Source organism: Telopea speciosissima, chromosome 3 (assembly GCF_018873765.1).
Source record: "Telopea speciosissima isolate NSW1024214 ecotype Mountain lineage chromosome 3, Tspe_v1, whole genome shotgun sequence".
Classification (NCBI taxonomy): domain Eukaryota; kingdom Viridiplantae; phylum Streptophyta; class Magnoliopsida; order Proteales; family Proteaceae; genus Telopea; species Telopea speciosissima.
The window spans coordinates 37,604,076-37,628,736 of NC_057918.1; the positions used below are offsets into that span (position 1 = coordinate 37,604,076).

A 24,661-nucleotide genomic window follows, 5' to 3' on the forward strand; every position below is an offset into this window, starting at 1 on the left:
CTCAAAAAGTAAAAGCTGCTATATAGCTTCTCCAAGCCTTCAAACGAAACAGAGATTGAAATTCCATGCTTTAGTTAATAACTTTCTCTTCTTTTCTCACAAAACAAACAGATGTAACAACGTAAAACAGTAAAAAGGTAAAGAGTGAAAGATGAGAATATATATATATATATATATATATATAGCTTTAAAGGGTTAAAGACTGTTAAAAGACTGTAATGATAATGCTTTTCATCAATGGGTGAGTGGCAGAGTGAGGTGAAACTGTGTAATAAAAGCAAAGATAGATAATTTCAAGAAATTTACTCAAAAAGAAGGGAAATCGCAGAGTGGATACGGTGATGTTATGTCTATGACAAGAGGAGTAACAGAGAAAGCAAAGATTACTTGGTATCCCCTTCCTCAGTCGTCTCGACTCTCGAGGGCCCGGAGTCGGGTTAAAGAAACAAATTTCGAGAACTACTTTGACTTGCCGTTAAAAATAGTCAAATAAATCACTGATTTGGGTTTTAGAAGTTAGAAGCCCAAGTTAAGTTTTCCTTCTCTCCAATGACTAGAAATACCCTCCACCTCTTATAAGAAAATCCTGTCACTATCGGTGTCGGTAAGGCAGACAACTGTCGTGGGTTTCCCGTCACTCCGCCCCACCACCAACATCCCTCGCTCCTACGGCAGTGCCTCTAACCGCACAATTCCCCCTGGGACACTAAACGGACCTGACCTGAAGAGAGAAGAATTTCAAGATCCCTCCCTATTAGAAGGGACCCTAAATTAGCTATTCTGCAAAGGCCATGAGGATTACATGAAAAGTGTCATTTGGCATTTGGTGAAGAAAATATGCCGTAAGCGTTTCTATTGATCAATGTAACCTTCTAAAGAATGATTCTGACCAATCTATTTATTATAGATTGTAATTCTCTGTTTTTTTTTTATAAGTATAAATCAATATTATTTATAAAGAAAAATTGACTGAAGAAAGGGGAGAGGTAGATCTTTGTCCCCTCCAGTTCTCTGTCCAGCTTAATTCCTCAGTTTCTCTAATAAAGGGGGTGCAATGATTACTTTACCCATATCCGAACACTCTACCCAAATGAGGTTCACCTCTTTTATTAGAGGCACTGGGGGAATTGGGCCGGGCAGAGAACAGTAGGAGATAACTTTTCAATATAGGATGCGGAGTTTAAAGATTGTAGAGTTTTCCATGTGATAAAATGAAATAATGAAAAATTCAAAACTATAAAGAAGATGCCTACGAGATGCATATAAACAGAACAAGAGAGTACACCATTAAAAGAGAGTAAAATTTAAGTCTGAAATTTCACATGTAGCTAATCCAGGCTACCTATAGGTAAAAATTCATCCTCAAAACACATTTGCTTTCTTTTCTTAAACCCAATACAAATGTAGTCATTACATTTAAAAAAAAAAAAAAAAAAAAAAAAAAAAACTGAAAAAGGCAATTTACAGGACAATTTCATTACATACTTTGAAGAAGATTTCACTTAATCGAATTTCTTGAAGAATCAAATCAGTGCGAGTTGGACACATGCCACAACTCCCCACGGAATGTGACAAGATTTAATGAAATAAGGGTAAAAAAACGAACCCAGAAGGAGGATTTGCTTACATTTTTTTTCTTTTTGGTTTTTTTCTCGGCTTCACCCCACCATTTTTAATTTGGGGGTGGTTTAAGTAAGCCTTTGGAGCTAGCTTGCTTGAATGCGACTGTGGGAGCTATTCTACAACTCCTCCTCTGATGCTCCAACACGAGTTCTCCAGCGAACCAATCGAGTTTCTCGAAATTGGTCTGCTCTGCTATCCTCTTACCTCCGAAGAGTACTGACTCCACATTCTTCTGTTTCAGCATCTCTTCCGCCATTCCCACCAGCATCTTCACATTGCCCGGGCTCCAGTCCTTATCCACATTGGCTCCCCATTGCCCCAAATTCGATCCGTTTGCCTGCCATCATTCAAATCCAAAGATTAATTAAATTTACTCTTGATCAACAACCCAATCTTTTTCTGTGCTGTAATACCATATCATATGCTTAGATTAGATAATTACTGAGTCACTAATTCAAGAATATTTAAAACTTTTAGGGGATAAAGAAAAAGGGAAATATTTGAATTTAAAAACTGTACTAAGAGAGACTCTTCGAGTGCGACTGGAAAGGACTAAGGAAGCGCGAGACGATTTTAAGAAGGTGAAGACGACGTCTCCTTTAATGATGATAATCGGAATAAAAGGTCTGGTCCCTATCAATGGTGTGGTGTGGGTAGGGTATGCTACCACCATTCTGTTCCTCTTTCCCTCTCTCTCTCCCAAAAGCCCTAAACCCCATACCCCTGGTACAAATCTTGCGAGAATTTGAACTTGATCACCTGCCCTACCTACCATACATGAAGGCTTCAAGTGTAACATTGTGAAGACTTGTGTCCTTTTGCTTCAATAGGTGCAACTTCATAATGCCATTAAGAGTGTTTAGAAGGATATTTGTAAAAAAATAAAAAAACATGTATCACAAAACTATTCGTGTGTAGACTCAAGAGTGATTACTATTCATGTAATGAGACCTGATTAGTAAGAATACGTGACCTGATTAGTAAGAATCTAAGATGGAGCAGTCCAAAACCATATTAACTCAAATAAATCAACTTATAAATAGAGATGTAAATAGAGGGAATACGAAGTGGGTACCAATGTATCTAAATTCATATTTGATTAACATATTCACTATTCAAATTCAATCAGATATCCGACGAACATTTTACTTGAGTATTATAATTCATAATCGCCAAGCAGTTGGATATTCGAATTTGTATCTGATATAAAAATTGTATGATTATTTTTACTTGATGAGAATATATAAATATAAGCATACAATATTTCTACCCTCAAAAAAAAAAAAAAGCATACAATATATAACACATTTAAGCTTAAGTTCTTAGATAATTATAGATAATATTAAGTTATTATTAAAACGAATACATTGATATTTAAATCAATATCTGATTATCATCCGGATATGAAAAGCAACCTGAATTTGTATCAGATATCAGATTATCCGAATAAATGAATACAAATTTGAATAAAAACTGAAATTTTGACTATCCATGTACATTTCTAATTATAAGATGAGAACGGCAGATATAGGAGTGCATGTTTCTGCCACATTGACAAAGGGAAAGCATGTTCTACCAAAAAACCAAAAACAAAATCGAAAACAGAAAGCATGTTTAGTAACATAATGGACCCTACGCGTTTTCCCTAAACATAACATAATACATGGACCTCCCTTTCATGCAGTCATCATTACCACTCTTTTAAGTCTCAACAATCCCAAACCGCTAACAATTCTGGCCGTCCGGCCCTACGCCCGGGTCACTTACTTTTCTCCGAACCAGCCCAACAACATCATATTCTATAGAAATGTCCCCAGGACCAGGACCGGGACCGGGACCGGGGGTATCATATTTATGATTTTGCCGTTTCTAATCTCTTTCTGCTTTTTTAAAAAAAAAAAAAAAAAAAAGACCAGGCCAACTTGGCCCTGATGCACCTGATTGGGCCGGGTCTAAGACAGTCAGAGTCAGTCAAGATTCAGGACACGAGACTTGGATGATTCAACCTAGAATTTCCCGGTACATTTTGTAACGCCCCTTAACATGCGCCACAAGAAGGCAACAGCACTGACACTGAACCCTAAATCTGTAAAACGGTAAGTAGGACTTTTTGTTTTTGGTAATAATGTTGTTATAAAACAAACAGAAAAAAAAGGTACTGGTTAAAAATTTACACCCACAGGGCGCACGTTAGAACACTTGAACTAGTTGAATCAGTGAACAGAGAACTAAACTTTACCCAAAAAAGAACAGAGAACTAACCTGGATACGGACGTAATTGCTGCTACGGCTCTGTCCAAATGCCATGGCGACGGCGTGATCAACCAGATCGGCGGCACTGTCGCCGGCGATTCGAGCCATGGGTCTGGCCCAATCCTTCGCCTTCCACCCTTTCACCTGCTCGTAGTCATAGCTGCCCTCGAGAAGTTGACCGCTCCCCAGAGACAAGACCATGAGGTCCTCCACTCCTCGTACGAAAGGGAACTCCTGCTTGTTGTGCAGTACGTGCGTGATTGCTGCTCCGGCAGGGTTGCTCATCGCCAGCCCTCCGTCGACCGCCACGCACCGAGTCTGCCCGTCAATCGACCGCATACCCACCGGTTCGAAAAACGCCGGTTCAGCCGAAGTCGCTCGACACACCTCCCACAACCGGAAATCGAAGCTGTCTGTCTCAAGCGCGTCAGCTCGGGAGAAGAGAAACGGAGCCGAGCTCGAGAGATCGTAACATGGTATCAACACCGGTTTCAAGGTGTCCTTGAGGGTCAGATTCCGACCGTTTGCCGTAAACGCCTCTTTCATGGCCCTTTCTAAACCGGCTGTTGTTGAACCGGTTGAGCCGCTTGTCCCACCCTTGAATAATCGCCGGATAAATCCTCCGGGGGAAAATGAACCGGCTGATGATGGAAGGAAACGCTTCCCCTGCTCCGCCAAGAACCTCCATGTGTCCTCCGCGCGGAAAATGGGACGGCCACCGCCTTTGGTGGCAAAGAGCATCGCCGTGAAGATCCCTCCGACGCCAGTCCCAGTGGCGACATCGAAATAATCGGCGATTCTAGCGTCGGGGTTACCCGATTTGTTCTTCAGGGCTTGCTCGAGGTAAGCTAGGGCTTTACCTGCTAGAATCCCTCGCATGCCTCCGCCGTCGATGCTGAGAATGCAGACCTTACCTCTCTGGTTCTTGATTGCCGATACGCCATTGTCAGTGGCTGCCGGCTCTGCAGCTCCAGATTTTGTTTCATTAGCTGGAGATATCTGTTTCGGCATCCAGAGCTTCTGATCATCGTAGCCGAAGAGAAATTTGCTCTCGAGAATAGAGAATATCTCGTAGCTGAGCTTGTCGGTGTCGATGCTTGGTTCTTGCATTTCCAACAGATTAGAAGCCATTCTAGACAATTTAGCAGGGGAGTTTGTTTGTCTCTGACCTGATTTGACCCCCTTTTTGATTTCTTGAACAAGACTACAAGTCTACAAGAGTTTTCAGATCTTCGAATAGGTTGGATTAGGAACTACTGTGCATGCCTCTGATAGCGGATGCTGTTGTAACTCCCAATTTCAAATCGAAACTGCTTTCTGGATTTAAAAGGTTTATAAGCTCCCAAGCTCTCCTTTTCTGAACGATTCTAACAGATTTTTCAACTTTCTATTCCTCCTTCACCTCTACCTTTCCCTCCAACAATCCCCTCCTTCAAGAATCTGTACCTATTGCTTCCAAAACTCCGCTACGCAAAAATCTGAGCACGGATGGCTGTTCGACCTTCAACAAGTTTGGCGAAGTTCAACTCGAAGTTTCCTCCATGAATTTCCGGAGATCTTCCGAATATCGGCGCCCTATCCTCTTTCTCTGTCTGTGTACCTTACTATATATCAGAGCTTCTGCGTTATCCAAACATTCCTACCTACAGCCTAGCATATCAGAACTCGTTCGAGCACACAATACTAGACCTGTAAAAAACAAACTTCCTGTCTCTTTGCAGTCAATCTTTTTGTATCGAGAAACTAAAATATAACATCAGAGATTCCATGTCCAGGAATTTGAATTTCTCCTACGATCATCACCGTTCTTCATCTCTCCTCCTTTTAATTTCATGAACAGAAATCCTTCGAGGTCATACGAGCATCTTCAACTACCTCTCCTTATCACTTCCAAAGAAGCAACTCAGAGCTGAAGCGACATAGAGAGAGAGAGAGAGAGGTGTTAGAGCAGATAAGAAACAGAGGAAGATAAGGAGACAAAAAAACGAAAGAGTTACAGAGCCTGTCTGCTAAAACCAGGAAGACAGAAGGTCTTCAGAGCTTCATATATCTTCTCTCACGTTCACGAATCACGAATCACGACTCACGCACACGGCACAACTAACCAAACCAAACCAATTTCCTCATGGTTCACATTAGCATCAAGGCTGGGTCAAAGCAGGTCACGCCGTCCCATCCAACGGTCCTGTTTCATTTTCCCTCGATGAGTCCACTTTTCTCCGTGATCGACGGCCTAAATGCAAATTTTCTCCCGCCCTCGTCTCCTGCGTGTGGGGTCCAACGCCTGACGCCTCCATCGTCGGTAAAAGAAAAAGACGGGGATGTCCTCACACTAATCGTGCTGATCTTTTTATCTGTTATGACGAAACTACCCTTTGGCTGATTGTAAGGTGGACCGACCCCAAAAAGTGGCTGACTGGGCTGCCAAATGATCAGATCAACGTGAACCATGAAAAAGAAAGAATCAATCAGACGGCTCTTCAATTTTTGTCTCGGGTCAACCAAATTTACTTTTGAATAGTCTAATAATCTATAGTCTAATTTCATGCCATTTAAAAGGAAAAAGTCGTGGGTCGCTACCTTTTTATTTATAGTTATTTATATCGACTTGGGCCCACAGACAGCCTCTTATATTTAATAAATATTTTCGGAATCAAATTAATTCTAACATCTATTTAATTATTTTCTTTAATTTTTATACATTATTTTATTACAAGGAGTAGAATGATTTGGGCATACCCACCCTATGATGGGTAATGGCCCAATCTGATGATGTCAGTACCAGCAGAAAGTAAAATAAATGAAGATGTACATGTACTCCTCCCACGTTTTTCCTATCACATTTTTTTTTAAAAAAAAAAAAATTTGTATAAGAGGAAAGCTTCAACATGTTAATACCGCGAGGGGGAAAGGCATAGTGGAGTGCACCAATGAGGTACAATGAAATAGTGGAGTACATAGGAGAGTAGCATTATAAGGGGGTCAACGGATCCAAATCGGTGTTGGTCAAGACTAATCGGGTTTTGGTCAAGGCAAATCGAGCTCCACCAATGTGAGGTCTCACATTGTTTCCATCAGTTTAGGTAATTGGGTCTCATAGGCCACAACATGGACACATTTCTATTTGATCGATCAGCTATCAATCCATAAATAAGCTATAAATGGGTTAATTGACTAATCATGTTATAATTGGTTTGAATGGATTTAAGCAAACAAATCGGACTATAAATGGCCGGTTATCAATCGATCATAGTATTTGATGGTTCTAGTTAACCAACCATCGAACTACTAACTTGCACCAGGCGACAAATTTAGTAATCGATCGGTCCAATCTTAGACATCAACCAATTGGTTCAGATCAAACATACCGATGTGGGCCAAACTTTTGACACCCCTAAGGAGCAAGATCATTTCATGTGAAGATGAGAGAGTTAGACACAGAGGTGCTACTGATTCCTAACCCGGCAGCTCAAAAGCACATTTTTCCTAATACTTAATAGTTGTTTTACATCTCCATGAGTTATTTCAATTTTGAGGAAAGGGAGTGCATGACACCAGTGTGCATAACTTGCACATGCCCTCTCACATTCCACCCTTGGTCTCACACTAGTTATCTCCTTAATAAATGCCCACCCCTATTGGACGATTTGACCTTCTTTTCCCATTGGTGCAAAACTACACTCTAGTATCTTATAAAACTCTCACCCTTTAATTTTATTTATTCTCCTTTCAACATTACGAACGATAGTATCATTGCCACTGAATAAGTCCTGCTAAAAGGGAGAAAAGATGGGAGCCCTTGACAAAATATTTGTTTACTATTTTTTTTCTTTTTTTTTTTTATGTTTTTTTGGGAAAACATGATATATTATTATGCTACAATGAAAAGTGCATAAAGGAAATGTTTTTTTTTTTTAAATTGGAAAGCTTTAATGGGGGGAGGGGGGATAGGGGATGGTGGTTTGAACTCATGACCTTTTATTTGAGGAGTTGGTCTTTTGCCAACTGAGCTAACCCCTTGGGGTGTATAAAGGAAATTTTTGGAAGCAAAAAAATCACATATCATCACCTAATCCTACTTGAAGCATACACATATATGTTGGTGATCCAGACTGTAGAAACCAATACAATGTAATGGTTGTTAACTTTTTCTTTTTTATCATTAACCTTTTGCTTTAGATATTAAAATAAATAGATTTTGATGATCTTGACTATGATTCTAATTAAAATATTAGATGAATTTGTTACCTAAAATTCTAAGTTGTGACCTTTTCAATTGGTCATGGATCTTTTATTGAGTCACATGCGCCAAAATGTTTGTTCTTAATGATTCTATGATTTCAATTTTTAAACCATCAACCACAGAAAAAAAAAAAAAAAAAAAGAAGGGAAAACTTCACGGACACCCCGTAAAAGTATCCAATATCTCATAAACTTATCATACTTGGTCAAAATGTCACAGACACCCCAAACGTTAAGCACAGTTAGTATCCAAAGGTGAAATATCCATTTTACCCCTAAGTTATTTAAATAAAAAGACAAAACTGTAAAATATCTATTTTACCCCTCAGTTATTTAAATAAAAGGACAAAACTGTCATTTCACCTTCTTCCCTAAATATCCATTTTACCCCTTAGTTATTAACGACAAAATCCTAACCCTACATTCCCTGTTCCCGCCAGAGCTTCGTTTTACCCTTCTGAAGCTCTTCACTCGTACCTTCCAATGGTTCTCCTCTTACTGCTACTTTTACATCACAGAGATCGATGGTGTCAACACAAACGAGCTGTACAATGCAGGTCAACTCTACCTCAGCAGCTCTGCTTCAATCACAGGCAACCGTTTGAGCCTCACTCGAGCCAGGAATTCAAGTGCCTTCACATTTGGGCTATCAAACAACGATTGCTTGGTCGATACATTCAATGGCGTCACAGCAACTTGGGAGCATGTGGTCACACAGAGACAATCTCAGAGCTACGCTTGGAGACCTCTTCCTGATGAGAAGAGAGGCTTCACTCTTCGAATCAATAAGAAAGATAAGGTCTTGATCCTTGATTCTTATCTTGATTACATCATGGAGAAGGCCAATGAGATCAGAAGAAAAAATCAAGATCGACTTCTCTACACAAATTCTCGAGGTGGAGCTCTTGATTCGAGGGGTCATCCATGGGAAGCTGTGCCATTCAAGCACCCAAGTACTTTTGATACATTGGCCATGGACCCTGCAAAAAAAGCTGAAATAATGGCTGATCTTCGATATTTTGCAGATGGGCAATCGTTTTATCAGAACACAGGGAGAGCGTGGAAGAGTGGTTACCTTCTATATGGTGATCGATCTCCAGGACAAACAACATTTAGCATTTAATTTGTAGGGTTAGGGTTTTAATTTGTAGAGTAAGGGTTTTTATGGGATTGGATTGCTGAGAGCATGGTCGGGCAGGGGAGACTGGAGAGGGTGGTGGCGGGGTTGCAGGGGAGCAAGAGAAGGAGGGCTGGAGGGGGTGGCGGTGGTGGTGGTGGTGGTGGCGGCGGAAGAAACAGCAGAAGGAGAAGGAGAAGAAGAAGGGGAGAAAAAAGGAATAAAAAAAAGTATTGAAATTAAACAAGGGCAAAATTGTCTTTTTGTAAAATCTAACTTCTAAGATCATTAATTCACCATTAAGGGTATTATAGAGATTTCACTGTGGTAAGGGTAATTTCGCCATTTAAAAAGAGTTAACAGACACTTAACTGTAGAGACTAACGGAGTGGACTAAATTGAAAGAAATTCATAAAAATAGGGGGTGTCTAAGACATTTTGACCAAGTATGGTAAGTTTCTGACATATTGGATACTTTTAGGGGGTGTCCGTGAAATTTTCCCAAAAAAAATTTTATAGTTGCTCAACCAATTTTCTACTATCGACTTCTAACCAAAAATTATATAGTGGATAATTAATCTTTATCTTTTCTCGACAGTTATAAGATACGCAAAGGTCTTTCTTTCACAGTTGGAGAGAGTCTTCTCTTCATGATCACTTGTTTTGCCCTAATTTTTGTGGACTATTAGACCCTTAAGTCCCTTGCTCACATACCAAGTTTCAACTAAAAAGAGTTCTTTCAATGAAAAACTAGGGTTTCAAAGCGAACAGAAAATGAGGGAATGCACAGTATTGGTCGGAGTACAATACACGTGCATGGAAGAATGTGGTAATGCATGCCAATAAGAGTATATGGTTAAACTTGAACCTAAAATTTGACATGTGACCTATCTAGTTGTTCCTTGTGTATTTAAGAGTTTCAAATTACTACATCATTCTACCACATTGCAAAATTAAGAATCTCATGAAGAGAAGCCACTCTATAATTTTCATGTTTCGAATCTACAACTTAATGGTTGCAATAGAGTAACTTAACTGTTATGCCAAGGCTCACCCACTAGAACCTAGTCTGTACTAGAGTATGTAAATGCCAAATTGCATTGTAACTTTAGGTTGCATCCATTTAATGAAACATATATGTGTGTTCCTTACGTATGAGACGCATGTCATTTATATATCTTCTATATATTATGTGGTTCCATAGCTTGGCATTGGATTAAAAATTATGTAATTTTGGAAATGTAATGTCAATGTCACGTTCATTACCATGCAACTTATTAAGGGGAAGCTACTTAAGGAATAGATTGGTTATTGATGGTATTATTTTCATTAATAATTGGTTTCCTATAAAACCTTTTTGGATATGGTTTCCTAGATAGTCCATTGTGGAATAGCTTCTTATATGATCCAAATTTTGTGGACAAATGGACTCCATAGTCATTGATGACGTATGAAATTTCAGCCCAAACAGAGTCTATCACATGGCAATGCAAAAGCTTTAAAAACCTACGAGTACCGAGACGATGCACATTAATGCAGGGACTACCACTAGGACGTATGCCTATATATAAAAGGGAGTTTAATTAATTTAGACCTCAAATTGACATATGGATTAACCAATAATGGCCTCTTTGTTACATTACCTTTCATGTGCAACAACAAGGTGGATCATCAAAGAAGTGTTGGGGTTCCACACAGAAGGCAGACGTTGTAATCCCACATTAGATGTGAGTAGCCCAATGTGGAGAGTAGTAGGTACTTGGACACCCTCTTCTTAACGGTGAACACCTTCTCCTTAACGGCTACTTTTTAAGGACAAGTTTTACTCAAGTTCCTAACAAGTGGTATTAGGGCTAGGTCATGGCAGGACCAAAATTGTGGCATAGCCAGGGTGTGGGAATCAATGTACCTCCGTGGATGAAGTTGGTGAAGATCTCGGATGCTCCCTCGTGGAGGGAGAGATGAGAAAGACCTCTATAGCTCCCACATCGAAGGAGAGATTATTGGGGTTCCTACGGAAAGAGACAGAGCCAGGGTGTGGTACCAACATGCCTAGAGTCATCATCTATATATGAATGATTAGAGATACTCAAGATCAAGTACTATATTATATGTCTTTTACTGATGATACAGTTTGGTGGATGAAATAAATTGGATAAATGCAAGCTAGAATTATGAAGATTTTCCTTGAAACCAACCGATGTTAAGATAAGTAAACTAAAATATACAATGAATAACTATAGTAAAAATATGTTTGAAAAGGAGATAGTGAAATGATAGAGAGATATCGTAAAGTGATAATTTTATAAACCTAAGTTCAATAATTCATATATGGAGGAGAGATGAAAGATGATGTTATACAACAAATTAGAGTAGTGATTTATTAATGTATTCTTGTAAAACTCAAAGAAAAAATTTTATAAGATGTTATACAACCAATAATGATGTATGGAGCTGAATGTTGGACAATGAAAAAATAATATATAGACAAACTTAGTGTAATTAAAATGAGAATGTTGTGATGGATGGATGATAAAGATTAAAAAAAAAAAAGAAAATAAAGAATAAACAAATTATTGCTAATTTAGGAGTAGCTTTGATACATGAAAAATAGAGAGAAAGCCATTTGAGGTGGTATGGACATTAGCAATGAAGGCCTCCTTTGAGTGCACCAATATGGATGGTTGAGATGATTTAGATCGAAGGAGTTAAGAGAGCCAGGGATAGGTCGTCTAAAATGACTATAAGGAAAAGTGGTAAGGAAAGACATGGATAGCTTAGTAATAGTAATAAGTATGCTTTGAATTGAATTTTGTTTAGTTATATCCTTCAACCATATCCATAAATTTGGGCACCTTTTTTTTAGGGTTGTGGGGTGGGGGAGGGATGGAGTGAGAGAGTTGCAGGTAACATTTGATCGCAAGACCTAGCGCAAACAAGCCCAAGATTCTTCATAACTGTACTCCTAGCACCTCAAGAAAAAAAATGCATGTTTTAATTCCTTTTATGATGTTTCTCATTCCAACTAATTTCTAATCTCAAATTTATTCGTACAATATCATGCTTTAGTGCATCAATTTTGTTTAAAAAAATTATTTTTCTCTATTTTTAGGGTTTTTTTTTTTTTCATTTTAATTCAATTTATAAGTATTTCAATTAAATATTAAGCCATGCCCAAATTCAAGGGGCTATTCTATGATTATTTACTTCTGGTACATAATTATAGCCTTTAGTCTTAGCCATAGTGTAAATTTCATGGATTTGACATACCTTTCCATGGAGACTAGCTTGGCCTTTTCTTTTGGTTCAACCACATTTGTCCTTTTCTGTTTTTTTATGTTTTTGGTACAAGTCTTTCTCTTTTCAATGTCCATGATGAAGGGAAACTCGGTTCTTGCCAATTGTTATCACAACTTTTGTTCATTTGGTTTTAACACGTGTAAGTTCATTTGTGCCTTTATCGACTTAACACATGGTGGAAAATTCATACCCAAATTACCTTCGAAGGCAACTCGATCAAGCGAATTCACTTTCTTTATTAATTTTAAGAAAAATAAAAGAGAAAATGAATGTTATTTGGTCGCATGGTTTCTGAGTCCAGACACAACCTAGAGCGAAATGACTGTTGCTTCTCTCATGAAATGCAAATATCTCATTCCAACGGAGTTGCACACTAATGCTGGGGCCATATTGCCCGATAGAAAACCCTCTCCCAAATAAAGTACTTTTGAAAAAATATTCTCTAAGCTGTTGGGGCAGGATACGGTAGCACGTTTATGTCTATGTCTTTGCTCTTAACATGAAATAAATTTACTGTCCTCCAATATATGATACCATTTTGTCGCACCTCATAGGTGCATTCCTCTTACACCGCTTGCTCAGAGAATCCTCTCCCAATAATTATTTATCATGAAGAAGAAATTAAAAGAATATGCTACACGACAAAAAAACTAGGCCACTTTGAACTCTTAGTTTTTTTCAATTTTCAAGTTGACATTGATGCCCATTGGCGCCCCCATTGGAGTGGAATAAACCAATTTCGCTAGCTGCACTATGGCCACCCACGATCTTTGGCAAAAGCTGACCACTTCCACAGGATCTCTCTGTTTGGGTGAGCAATATGTACGTGGGAGCTGCATTGGGGTGGGGGGGAGTTGGTTATGTTGGAAGTTGTTGCCCGGTCCAAGCCTCTAGAATGCTTAGCCATCTCGGTTGACTCGGTTCTAAGTCTTTAGTCTTTGCCTCAACAAAATTAATAATAATAATAAATAAAGGATGGGGATCGCTGCCAGGTTGGGTGAAGATGAAATGATTTTGCCCTTGTGAGTCCACCCGTTGGATACTTGGGTGCGCACTCCCATTGACCCCACGCTGACATAGAATATCACTCAACTTGGCAATCTTCTTTTTCCCGTAAATAAATAAAGGATAAAAGTTCTATGTGGGGACACAGAGGCCACACCCAAACACAGTGAGGGGCAAAATAACCGCCCCACCCCCATGAAAGGGTATGGAGGAGTGCCCCCAAGATGTCAGCGTGCGCGTGTGGCCCCTGCGCTCCCTCATAAATAAAAAGAAAAAGTTTTGAGCAAGGGATATGGAGGAGCAAACCAATGTTGTGCGGCAAAACAACATCTTACATCGGAGGGCAGTGTGGTCATTTATTGTGAGGAGGAGAGATAGATATAGAGGTGCAAGCATACCTTACCCCAATGGTTCGGAGAACCTTTTCCCTAAAATAAAAATAGGGGGGGGGGGGGAATAGAGAAGATATGGTTTAGATGAGTTACATGTTAAATTTCAAAGTCTAAATCAATGAATGAAGAAAGTTCTCTACAGGGGAGTGTACCGCCCACGCCCAAACACAGAGGGGGATGAAATGACAGCCCCACCCCCCACGATGTCAATGCATGCTCTCATTGGCCCCCGTGCACGTGCAAGGACTGTGCTCCCCCCACAGAGAACACCGACCCATCAATTAAAAACCCCCTTTTGTGTTCGCATTCATCCCATTATTGTGTTAATGTTGATGCATGTATACCAATACTCTCGAAGTGGGAACAAACTGTTTAAATTTGCTTCTGGCGTGTGCTAAATGCAGGACTTCCAATCAAGGCAACTCTTTCCAAATGGCTTCAGATCGATCCTTCCTGTGCTCTATGTGGAAATTGTGCTGAATCCTTCTAGCATTTATTTTTATCTTACGATTGGGTTAAATACATTTGGGTGGCTGGACCTCTGGGGCTGAAAACTGAATACTTGGCCTATGATTCATTGAAAGAATTCTGCCTTGCTACTTTTTTCAACCGTAAACTAGACAAACAATCTTTAATTTGATTTTTGGGAGTGTTTATTTATTACTTGTTACTTTATCTGGGCTGCCAGAAACAAAATTGTTATTGGGTTAGAAAAGCTTGATCCCATCTGAGTAGTGAATCAGCTCAAAAATTGGTTAGTAGATTTGAAATTGTACCCACCCTCTTTTTTGTCCCATAATGTATATATTCGTAATGAGGAGGATTTTATAGTTCATACTTTTTCTTCCTTACCAATTTTCAAATTTCCTATTTTAATTTGTGCAGGATACCAGATACCTAGAATAAATTTGGCGGGATGGTCTTATATTTTTTTGCTAGATGACAGGTTTATATTATTTGCTACAGGGTATATTATCTCTTCCAATTATATGGAACCAGAGCTGGTTAGTATCCGAACAGGCCTTGACCATGCATCCAGTATGGGGTTGAAGATAAAAGAAGTGTGGTGTTTTAATCAACAGATCATCGATTTTCTTCCATCCCCAACTAATTCACCTTGGCCTTGGCATCTTCTACAGGACTTGTTATATATAAATACCATAGCTCAAAATATCTCCTTCGACAGTAAAGGAGATTCTTTTTGCATGGCAATAGCCCTTAATCTAGCTAGGCATGCTCAATCTAAGAATACTGTATATATTTCGTTTCTCTAGTTGAATATATTTTCTTATACAAATAAAAAAAATGAAAGGGGAAATTACACTGCCACCCCCTGAGGTTTATATTAAATACAGCGCGACCCCCTGTGTTTCTAAATTATACAGTCGCACTCCCTGAGTTTCCACTCCGTTAGTTAACTGTTAAAATGTTGGTTAGGTTTTCCCTCAAATGACTAATATACCCCTTTCAGGGTGTGAACTTACCATTTTGCCCATAGAGCATCCCTAATACTTTAATAAAAGTGTTTTTTCATATTTACTCCCATTTGTTTGAAACACTAATTTTTGTTTTCCAATTTTACACTTAAAATAAACTTAATGGGACCCACCCCATCACGGTCCCTTCTCCTCCTCCTCCTCCTCATCCTCAGTTCATTATCAATCTTCATAATCTTAAGCTTCCTGATCTTCGTCTTCGCTCCTCCCATCCTTCCAGGCATCTTCTTCCCTTTATAAACATGTCCAGGCGTTGTTCCAGCTCCAATGGAACCCAATGCTCTGTGACTCTTTGAACCGTGAGTCATCGGACCTCGCCGAAAATTATGCCTTTTGATCCCACCTGCAACAAAATGGAGAAAAATGGATCATGGGTCCTTTTTGTGAAACATTAAAGAGGCGATAAATTTGAAAAAGTCCAGACCTTGGAAGCCCTTGCCGATTGATTTTCCGGAGATATCAACAAGATCACCTTCATTGAAAATTTCATCAACGATGAGTCTCTGATTGGGCTCCAAGCCCTCGACAGAGACAAGGCGAAACTCCTGGAGATGTCTCATGGGAATGGCTCCCACCTTGTTGAGGTGACCCATTTCAGGTTTCGTGAGCTTCTTGTCTCTTGACGTGTTGATACCCTACTTGGACTGCATTGTAGCCATCAGTGGACTCCGTTTCAATTGAGTCGCGATGTTTCCTTCTCTGAAACCGATTACTGTCACTGGAACAGCAGTTCCCTCAGGCTCGAAGTAGGTCATCATTCCGAGCTTTGTACCCATTACTCCAATTCCGGCTTCATAGCTCATAACTACAGTGAAGGATTTATGGCTATGGAATTGTGTTAGCATGATTCTTCATGCCGTGGTGTCAACCTTATCCATAGCTGTTGTATTTCCCTTAATTGTATCCTTGATTGTATCCCTTTGATTGTATGTATCCCATTGATTGTATGTTCCATATTTAGATACACCCCATTACGTAATTAGTTCTGTATATAAGGTCCCTTGAGGACAAGATTATAATCAAGAGAAGATATTCACAGTTTAATATGGTATCAAAGCAGGAGCCGATTCTGTGCCTACCTAATTTTCTTTTCTTTTTCTTCTTCTCCCTACCATGTGTCTCGATCCTACTGCTCCCATGGCTACAGCCACCACAGCTCCGGCCACTCTTCCCGTCTCCTCTGCGTATTTCCTTCATTCTAATGATCAGCCGGGTTACCCTTTGATCACTCCTCTCTTGGATGGTGATAACTATCCGACATGGCACCGCTCTATTTTAATGGCTCTTGAAGCCAAGAATAAAATCTGTTTTAATGATGGATCTCTCCCGACTCCGACTTCTGACTCGTCAGACTTCGCTCATTGGGTTCGCTGAAATAGTATGGTGTGGTCTTGGCTCATGCATTCCATCATTCCCACTATTGCTCATAGTATTCTATGGCTTGATTTGGCACATGCAATATGGACAGATTTTCGCGAACGGTTTTCTCCCAAAAATGCTCCACGCATTTTTTGAAATTCGCCGTACCCTCTCTACGCACGTCCAAGCCAATGCCTCCATCTCTGCTTATTTTACGCAGGTCCAGGCTTTACGTGATGAACTATCTTCATATCGGTCCCTTCCTAATTGTTCATGCGGGGCGATGAAGACTCTTCATGATTTTATTGCAACAGATTATTTACTTGATTTTCTTCAAGGATTAAACGACTCTTATGCGGCTGTTCGCAGCCAACTTCTATTAATGGAACCACTGCCTTCTATTAACAAGGCATACTCGCTGCTTCTCCAAGAAGAACGACAGCGCACTATCCATGATGCTCGCCCCAGTCCACCTGAGCAAGAAGCGATGGCTGCTATTTCTCGCCCACCCGCGGCTCACTCACGGCCTGCTGGTTCCAAGCCCAGTTATCATTGTACCTACTACGACAAGGACGGCCATTCCGAGTCGCGTTGCTTCAAGAAACATGGCTACCCCGAGGGGTGGACGCCTCGCACCACCAAGGGTGGCTCAACAGCACCACGCCCCAACCAGCCGCGTGCTACAGGAACCCGTGCTTTTGCTGCTGTTCATGATTCTGGTTCATCATCTGATTCAGTTCCCAGTTTAATGGCATCTCAAGAACAGCAATTGCTGATTTTGCTTCCTATCGGCAACCACCCATTGGTTAACTTCGTAGGTAATTCCCTTAAATCCAATTCGGTTGCTGCCTGGATTTTCGATTCGGGAGCAACCGATCATATTGCTTCAGACCTTTCTCTATTTTCTTCCATTATCGCTACTGCAGCAGCCAAACCAGTTACTTTACTGGATGGATCACAGGTCCCTGTAACACATATTGGTAATATTTTATTATTTCCTGATTTACTCTTTCAAGATGTGCTTTACGTACCTGCTATTAAATATAATCTGATCTCTGTGAATAAACTCACAACCGCTTCCAACTCTTTAATTCTTTTTTCTTCTACATCTTGTGTCATCCGGGACCCATATTCGAGGACGATTTTAGCGACGGGTAAGCGGCGTGGTGGTCTTTATTTTCTGGCACATGTTCTTTCTTCTCCATTTGCATCTGTCACCTCTACAGGAACGCACTTTGATCTTTGGCATTGGCTGCTGGGCCACCCCGGTTCTGCCTCTGCCGCAAAAATTAATCGTATGGACTCTAGTATTTCTTTTCCCAATAATTGTACTTGTACTGTCTGGCCACTTGCAAAACAGACACGCTTGCCATTTCCTTCTAGTTCAATAACCAATACGTTTTGTTTTGAGCTATTACATTTGGATGTTTGGGGACCATTCCGAGTTAAATCCCTTTCTGGTGCACGTTTTTTTCTAACCAATGTTGATGATTATTCCCGCTGTACATGGGTTTATTTAATGCACTCAAAGGCTGATGTTAATTCTCTTATTATTCATTTCTTTGCCATGGTTCATACACAGTTTCAAACTACCATTCGCTGCCTTCGCTCTGACAACGGGAAAGAATTTTTTAATACATCTGTCACTTCCCACCTCAATTTATTGGGGGTTCTCCACCAATCCAGTTGTGTCTCTACCCCTCAATAAAATGGGGTTGTAGAGCGAAAACATCGCCACCTCTTAAATGTGGCGCGTGCATTATGGTTTCAATCCAACTAGCTGCTAGAATTTTGGGGGGATTGCATTTTAACGGCAGCTTATTTAATCAACCGTTTACCCACCCCGGTGCTCAATGGGAAAACACCTTTTGAACTGCTCTATGGCAAACCACCAACACTTACTCATTTGCAGGTTTTTGGTTGTTTGGTTTTTGGTCGGCAGACATCCATCTAGCATAAATTTGATAAACGTGCATCTCCAGGGATTTTTATCGGATACCCTCATGGTCAGAAAGGGTTTCGTGTTTTTGATCTTACCACAAAAAGCATATATGTCACGCGTGACTTAGTTTTTCATGAGCACATATTTCCATACTCCTTCCTTCCCAACCCCATTTTAGACAATTCCCCCGTTCTTCCCTTACCCATTCCAGATTCGGACATTCCTGACCTCGTGGAGCCTTCGTCTTCACCACCACCACCTCCTTCGACACCACCACCTTCCCCCCCATCTGTACGCCCCCAGAGAACCCGCCAACAGCCCAGGTACTTAAACGACTACCAATGCACGCTTGTCTCATCTCATGAATCGTCCACTTCCGTTGGTTCAAGTACTGCCCATCCCTTATCCAACTTTTTATCTTATACTCATATTCGTCCTGCACACTTGGCATTTCTCACCGCTTTGTCCAGTTCCACAGAACCCTCCACTTTCACTGAAGCAATGAAACACAAAGTAAGGAAGGATGCTATGCAAGCTGAAATACAGGTATTGACTCTCAATAAGACTTGGTCCTTAGTTCCTCTTCCACCAGGGAAGAAACCCATCGGTTCCAAATGGGTCTATAAAATTAAGTGTAATTCGGATGGTTCCATCGAGTGTTACAAAGCTCGTTTGGTCGCCAAAGGCTACACTCAAGTTGAAGGAGTAGATTTTCATGAGACCTTTGCTCCAGTTGCGAAAATGGTTACTGTCAGGGTTCTTCTTGCTGTTGCCACCATTCGGAATTGGCCTCTATATCAAATGGATGTCCATAATGCATTCCTTCAGGGCGACCTTGACAAAGAGGTCTACATGACCCCCCCTGGGTATTGGCGTAAGGGGGAGACCCTTGTTTGTCGCCTTCACAAGTCCCTTTATGGACTCAAACAGGCCTCCCGCCAATGGTATGCCAAGTTCTCTACATCCTTATGTAATTATGGCTTTACTCATTCTGAGGCCGATCATTCTCTTTTTCATCTCCAAAAGGGTACAGATTCTGTGTTTGTCCTCCTCTACGTGGACGATGTCGTCATCACTGGTTCTAATATTGCCTTGATCGATTCTGTCAAAGCCATGCTCCATCAACAATACCATCTCAAAGATCTAAACAAATTGTTTTGATTGTCTCTGTTTGGGGATTGAAGAGAACAGAGAGTGGAAAGAGGGATGAGAGATTGGTTTTGCGAGAGTTATTCGAGAGATGGGTCCGGCGAGAGAACACGACGATGGAGGGCAGCGAGTGTGAGTTGTTGAAGTTCCAGTAAAGATAGAGAAAGGGCAACGAGCAGAAAAAGAGAGCGCTGTTCCAGAGGAGGAAGAAGAAGGAGAAGAAGAAGAAGGAGGAGGAGAAGGGACGGTGATAGGTGGGTCCCATTAAGTTTATTTTTAGTGTAAAATTGGGAAAAAAATATTTAGTGTTTCAAAGAAATGGGGTAAATATGGAAAAACACCTTCATTAAGGTATTAGGGATGCCCTGGGCAAAATGGTAAGTTCACACCCTGAAAATGGGTATATTAGTCATTTGAGGGAAAACTTAACCAACATTTTAACAGTGAACTAACGGAGTGGAAACTTAGGGGTGCTGGATGTATATTTTCAAAACACAGGGGGTCGTTCTGTATTTAAGACAAACCTCAGGGGGTGACAGTATAATTTTCCCAAAATGAAAATAGATGACTCAGACTTATCATGTGATTTTCGAAAACATCACCTTCCATTGTTATATGTATAATTACTCAAATAAAAATAAGGGGAAGTGTTTCTTGTGGGGAGTGTGGCCCCTATGCGCACGCGAGGGCCAATCGGAGTGTACGCAAAGGCATCAATAGGGATAATATTTTCACCTTTCATGACAGCGGGATAGGCATTTTGCCCCCCCTCTGTCTGGTGCAGGTGTTACGCTCTAAAAAAAAAAGTTTTATGAGCAAGCGACATAGAATAGTGTACCAATGGAGATGCGATGGAATGATTTATTATGGAGGAGGGTAGTAAGGTCATTTCATTTTAGGAAAAAGAGAGAGAGTGTGTGTTTTGTTTATTAAGAGGGTAGGGATGGGTTTAGGATAAAATCAGACCTAAAACACTACTTTAAATAAGGAGAAACAAAATTATTGACAACATGGAAGGTGGCATTAGCACACACACAAGTCATACTGACACAACATTCCTTTAGACGCACGATTGTGGCCAAAACCTACATAAATTTCATGCATTCGTGGGTGTAGTATTTTGGAATCCAAAAAGCAAAAAGTATAACAATATTTTTGTCTTTCTAGTAGATAACCTTTATCAGGACAGCCGACGAGGGGACGACCTCGTTAACTCGTTTCTACTTCGCCACATGGTTGAGACTTTGTTTTTTTTGTTTTTTGTTGGCACGATATGGTTGAAAGCTGAGAGTTGAGAGTTGAGAGTTGAGAGTTGAGACTAGGGGTACATGAATAGCCAAAATCCGTTTTCGTATCCGTATCCGTTTAATACTATCCGTAGGGGTACATGAATAGTCAAAATCCGTTTCCGTATCCGTATCCGTTTAATACTATCCGAATCCGTTCGAAAGCTAAACGGATACGGATACGAATAGACTATAACTATCCAAAAAGCTATATTTACATGTAAACAGATAAAAAATTCGATCCGTATCCATGTCTGTATTCGTTTAACACTATCCAAATCTATCCGAAAGCTAATCGGATGTGGATGCGGATATAGCACGTGCTATCCGAGCCGAATCCGATCCATTTACATCCCTACTTGAGACTTGAGAGTCTTTCATTTTCTATTTAATATTAAAGGCAAAGAGAACACCACTTGAGCGTTTACGATGTACTGCCTCTGTGACATCTAGACACAAAGATTTGCTAAATGATTGCAGTGTTTTCGATAAATTTTGTCTTTTCATGGGAGCACAAGGTCATTTGATACACCATTGTGTTTGGGCGCAAGGGCAGCGCATGGCACACGCCCAGACAGCATTCTTCTTCCTATATTAAATCACTAATATTATCTAAAAAGTAATTGTGAAATTGAAAGTACTCAATTAAAAGAAGCTCATAAGTGACGGGTAAGGCTTAAGGTATAGCCAGTAAGGGTGTCAACTTTCTACCCAAACCAGTGGACTAATCGAAACTGATCCCTCTTGTTTTTTTTTTATGAAAGTGTAATCACACAAACTACACACCAATCCCAAAACTGATCCGTTGAACAAGGATCAATTTGAACCCCGGACTTCGGCAAGGGTTTTAATTGGGGGGGGGGGGTGTGGTGGGGGAGACCAAATCGAGCCATTGCCAAAATTGAAATAGAACTTCAGCTCAACTGTTTAGTTTCGGTTTGATCTGTTACTACCCCGAAATCGGTTCAACCTTATTGAAATTGGACCGCACTGACTGGTTGACACCCCTAGGTATCAGTATCGTTGCCCGATCACTCATTGTCAATACCAATACAACACCACTACAAATCAGCTAGGTAGTATTACTATTGGCCAATATCAGGCCACTACAAATCAGCTGATACACCCAATCCATGTTGATGTGATCATGAACCATATTATCACTAGCCAATCACTGAGTGACACGTTGCAGGACAAAAGGATGGCCGAACCGATTCCGATTCTCGAGCTGAACCATATGAGCCCTGAACGAGCCAAATTGCACCATGACTGATAGCTGGGTCGGATAAACCCAAATAAAGTGTTTTGTATCCGATTACCGAGTCAACTAGGAGACCGAGGTCAGAATCGGCCTAATTCACTCGTCTCCCAGTCAACATACAACTTTGAGTTGTTCGCGGTCAGCATACACGTCGGATAAATCCTAAAGCTTAATGAGCAACAAGCAAAAAGTTCTACACGAAAAAGTTAACCTAACCAGAGTATAACAACAGTTATGGTCACACCATCCATGTGACTCTCGGGTCAACAAGTGTTATGTCCTAGAGGCGACACCTACCACTATATGGGACGATACTAATCATCTCCAATCTGAAAGATCATATACCGATCTACCATTTCAACTCTATAAATAGCAACGCCTACCCCAGGTAAAAGGGTATTCTAACCGGTTCAAGCCGGCACTCCTATGTTTAGTGTTGTCTTCTTGTGCAAATTAGCTTCTCCAAGAAGACATCAACTCGGATTTCACCGCAACATGATGCAATACCGATACCTAAATCCTTGGTAACCGGTGTTGAAAATCCCATAAGTGTTTAAATTGATTTATTAAAATATTTTTCTGTTTTTTACCCTTATACATTTTTTCTTTGATAAAATATCCTCGTACAATTTTGTATTGCTTTCATGCACATAGAGAAAAGAGGGACACACTCACACAAGTGCAAGTTAAAAAAGTAAGTTAATTGTTATTTTTTGTTTGATGGGTGTTGCGTGTGAAAACCTCCGGTTCTTGGTTCGCCCGTGGATGAGCCTGCAAAAACCAAGCAATGAGCACAAGAGGGCCGGTGTGGCTCCGGCCTAGGACTCTTCGATGCTCAAGTCAGGTCTCCAATGCAACAGCGTAACTGCTAGTCAAAAGTCAGATGGGGAATGGTGCTCCATACCTGGGTATTTATAGAGTGAGGAGGAGATGAGGCGGTTGGGAGAGTCCTAGTATGGTAGGAGTCCTTCTTTCGGAAGGTTCTCTCGCGTAGAGCGGAGTGGAGAGCTATTTTCGGGGTCGGACTCTTATTAAGGTAAGAGTCCATGTAGAGTGCGATTCCGTGTTGCGCTGGGATCGTGGCTCGATCCTTATCCCGTGATTCTCGGGATGCGCTGACGTGGCCCGGAGGTCCCCGGTGGGGTGCTATGGCAACTTCAGTGGAGGAGGGCTCGGCCTCGGAGGTCGGCCCAGGGGGTTGGCAGAGGAGGTCGGCAAGGGAGGTCGGCCCGAGAGGTTGGTCTCGGCCGCAAGCTCGGCTAGGAGTCTATGGCTGACCAGTATGGGCTCGGCCTCAGCGACTGGCTAGCTCACTCGAGTCTGGCTTTGTCAGGTAACTTATCGGAGATGGGGTCGGCCCATCTCCTACTCGGCCCAAATCGATTCTCGGCCCACGGTCGGGTCGGCCATGTGGCAGCCTCTGATAGGAGGGGTGTTTTATGCCTCATCACAGGCCCCCCCACTCATCAGGAGTCGGCTCGGCACTGATGAGTGAAATTTCCTGGTCTGCTTGTCTGGAAGATTTTTGGGGTCGAGCCGAGCTTATTTTTTGCCGTGGATTTGACGTTACACGTTCTGACGGTTGGGTGTCAGTGCCACATCAGCAGAGTCATTATGGCAGGCTCGGGAACTCGAAACGTCCTTTGAACTGGGCCGTTGAACCAAGCTGAGCTCTGAGCGGCCGTCGGATCATTATAACCCAAGGATTATAAATAGGCAACTCATAACTATTCATTCCTCACTGCTCTAAGTTATTGACTTCTCGGCAAGCTTGGATTCTTCAGCTCGGTAGCGCTCGGTGTTTACCTGTTCGTGATCAGCTCAGCCTTTGCTTCGTTTGCGCTCAACTCTTCTTCAACCAGTAAGTCTTCTTCGCCCAGTATGTCAGTTGGTAGTAGTCCCATGGGCGAACTGTTCGCCAGGGCGGCAGAGGGCGCGAGTCCGAGCCGAGAGCTCCCTGCTCGTTCTCCCACCATAGACCTTTTGGGCTCGACCTCGGATGAGCCCGATGTAGTGGAGCTTCGTCAGGCCGAGGTGGTCGAGCCTCCGTTACTCTTGGAGCTTGACCACGCGGCCCATCCCATTGCCGCAGACCGAGCGGAGAACTCTGGGTCGTCCTCATCCGATGAGGAATCAAGTGAGGGAGATTCGTCCTAGGTGGGGGTTGGCTAGGTCAGCTCGTCTGCTGACGCCCCTGAGCCCGAGGAAGGTAGTGTCGGCACCGTTCCGAGCACAA

General features: G+C 41.3%; 2 protein-coding genes and 1 pseudogene across 2 annotated transcripts; 1 reads left to right on the plus strand and 2 right to left on the minus strand.

Moving 5' to 3' along the window:
• Window positions 1–1,646: 1,646 nt before the first annotated feature.
• Window positions 1,647–5,448, minus strand: LOC122654411 (patatin-like protein 6). The gene is made up of 2 exons (XM_043848489.1): window positions 3,886–5,448; window positions 1,647–1,960 (listed from the first exon to the last, which is right to left on the minus strand). The coding sequence occupies exons 1-2, from the start codon at window positions 5,005–5,007 to the stop codon at window positions 1,673–1,675; spliced, it is 1,410 nt and encodes a 469-aa protein (XP_043704424.1). The 5' UTR covers window positions 5,008–5,448; the 3' UTR covers window positions 1,647–1,672.
• On the plus strand, window positions 5,365–9,241 carry LOC122655140 (AAA-ATPase At5g57480-like). Its single transcript, XM_043849367.1, has 2 exons — window positions 5,365–5,386; window positions 8,637–9,241. Exons 1-2 carry the CDS (start codon window positions 5,365–5,367, stop codon window positions 9,239–9,241), a joined length of 627 nt encoding a protein of 208 aa, XP_043705302.1.
• Window positions 9,242–15,490: 6,249 nt separating this feature from the next.
• LOC122655141 lies at window positions 15,491–16,254 on the minus strand (annotated as a pseudogene).
• Window positions 16,255–24,661: the final 8,407 nt, after the last annotated feature.

What these genes read in the sequence shown, in the direction of transcription:
- LOC122654411 (XM_043848489.1), bottom strand. Translation starts at nt 5,007, where the DNA reads ATGGCTTCTAATCTGTTGGAAATGCAAGAACCAAGCATCGACACCGAC. An exon ending in GCAATTACGTCCGTATCCAG is followed by an intron (nt 1,961 to 3,885) that starts GTTAGTTCTCTG and finishes GAATGATGGCAG; the next exon opens with GCAAACGGATCGAATTTGGG.
- LOC122655140 (XM_043849367.1), top strand. Translation starts at nt 5,365, where the DNA reads ATGGCTGTTCGACCTTCAACAA. An exon ending in GGCTGTTCGACCTTCAACAA is followed by an intron (nt 5,387 to 8,636) that starts GTTTGGCGAAGT and finishes TTTACATCACAG; the next exon opens with AGATCGATGGTGTCAACACA.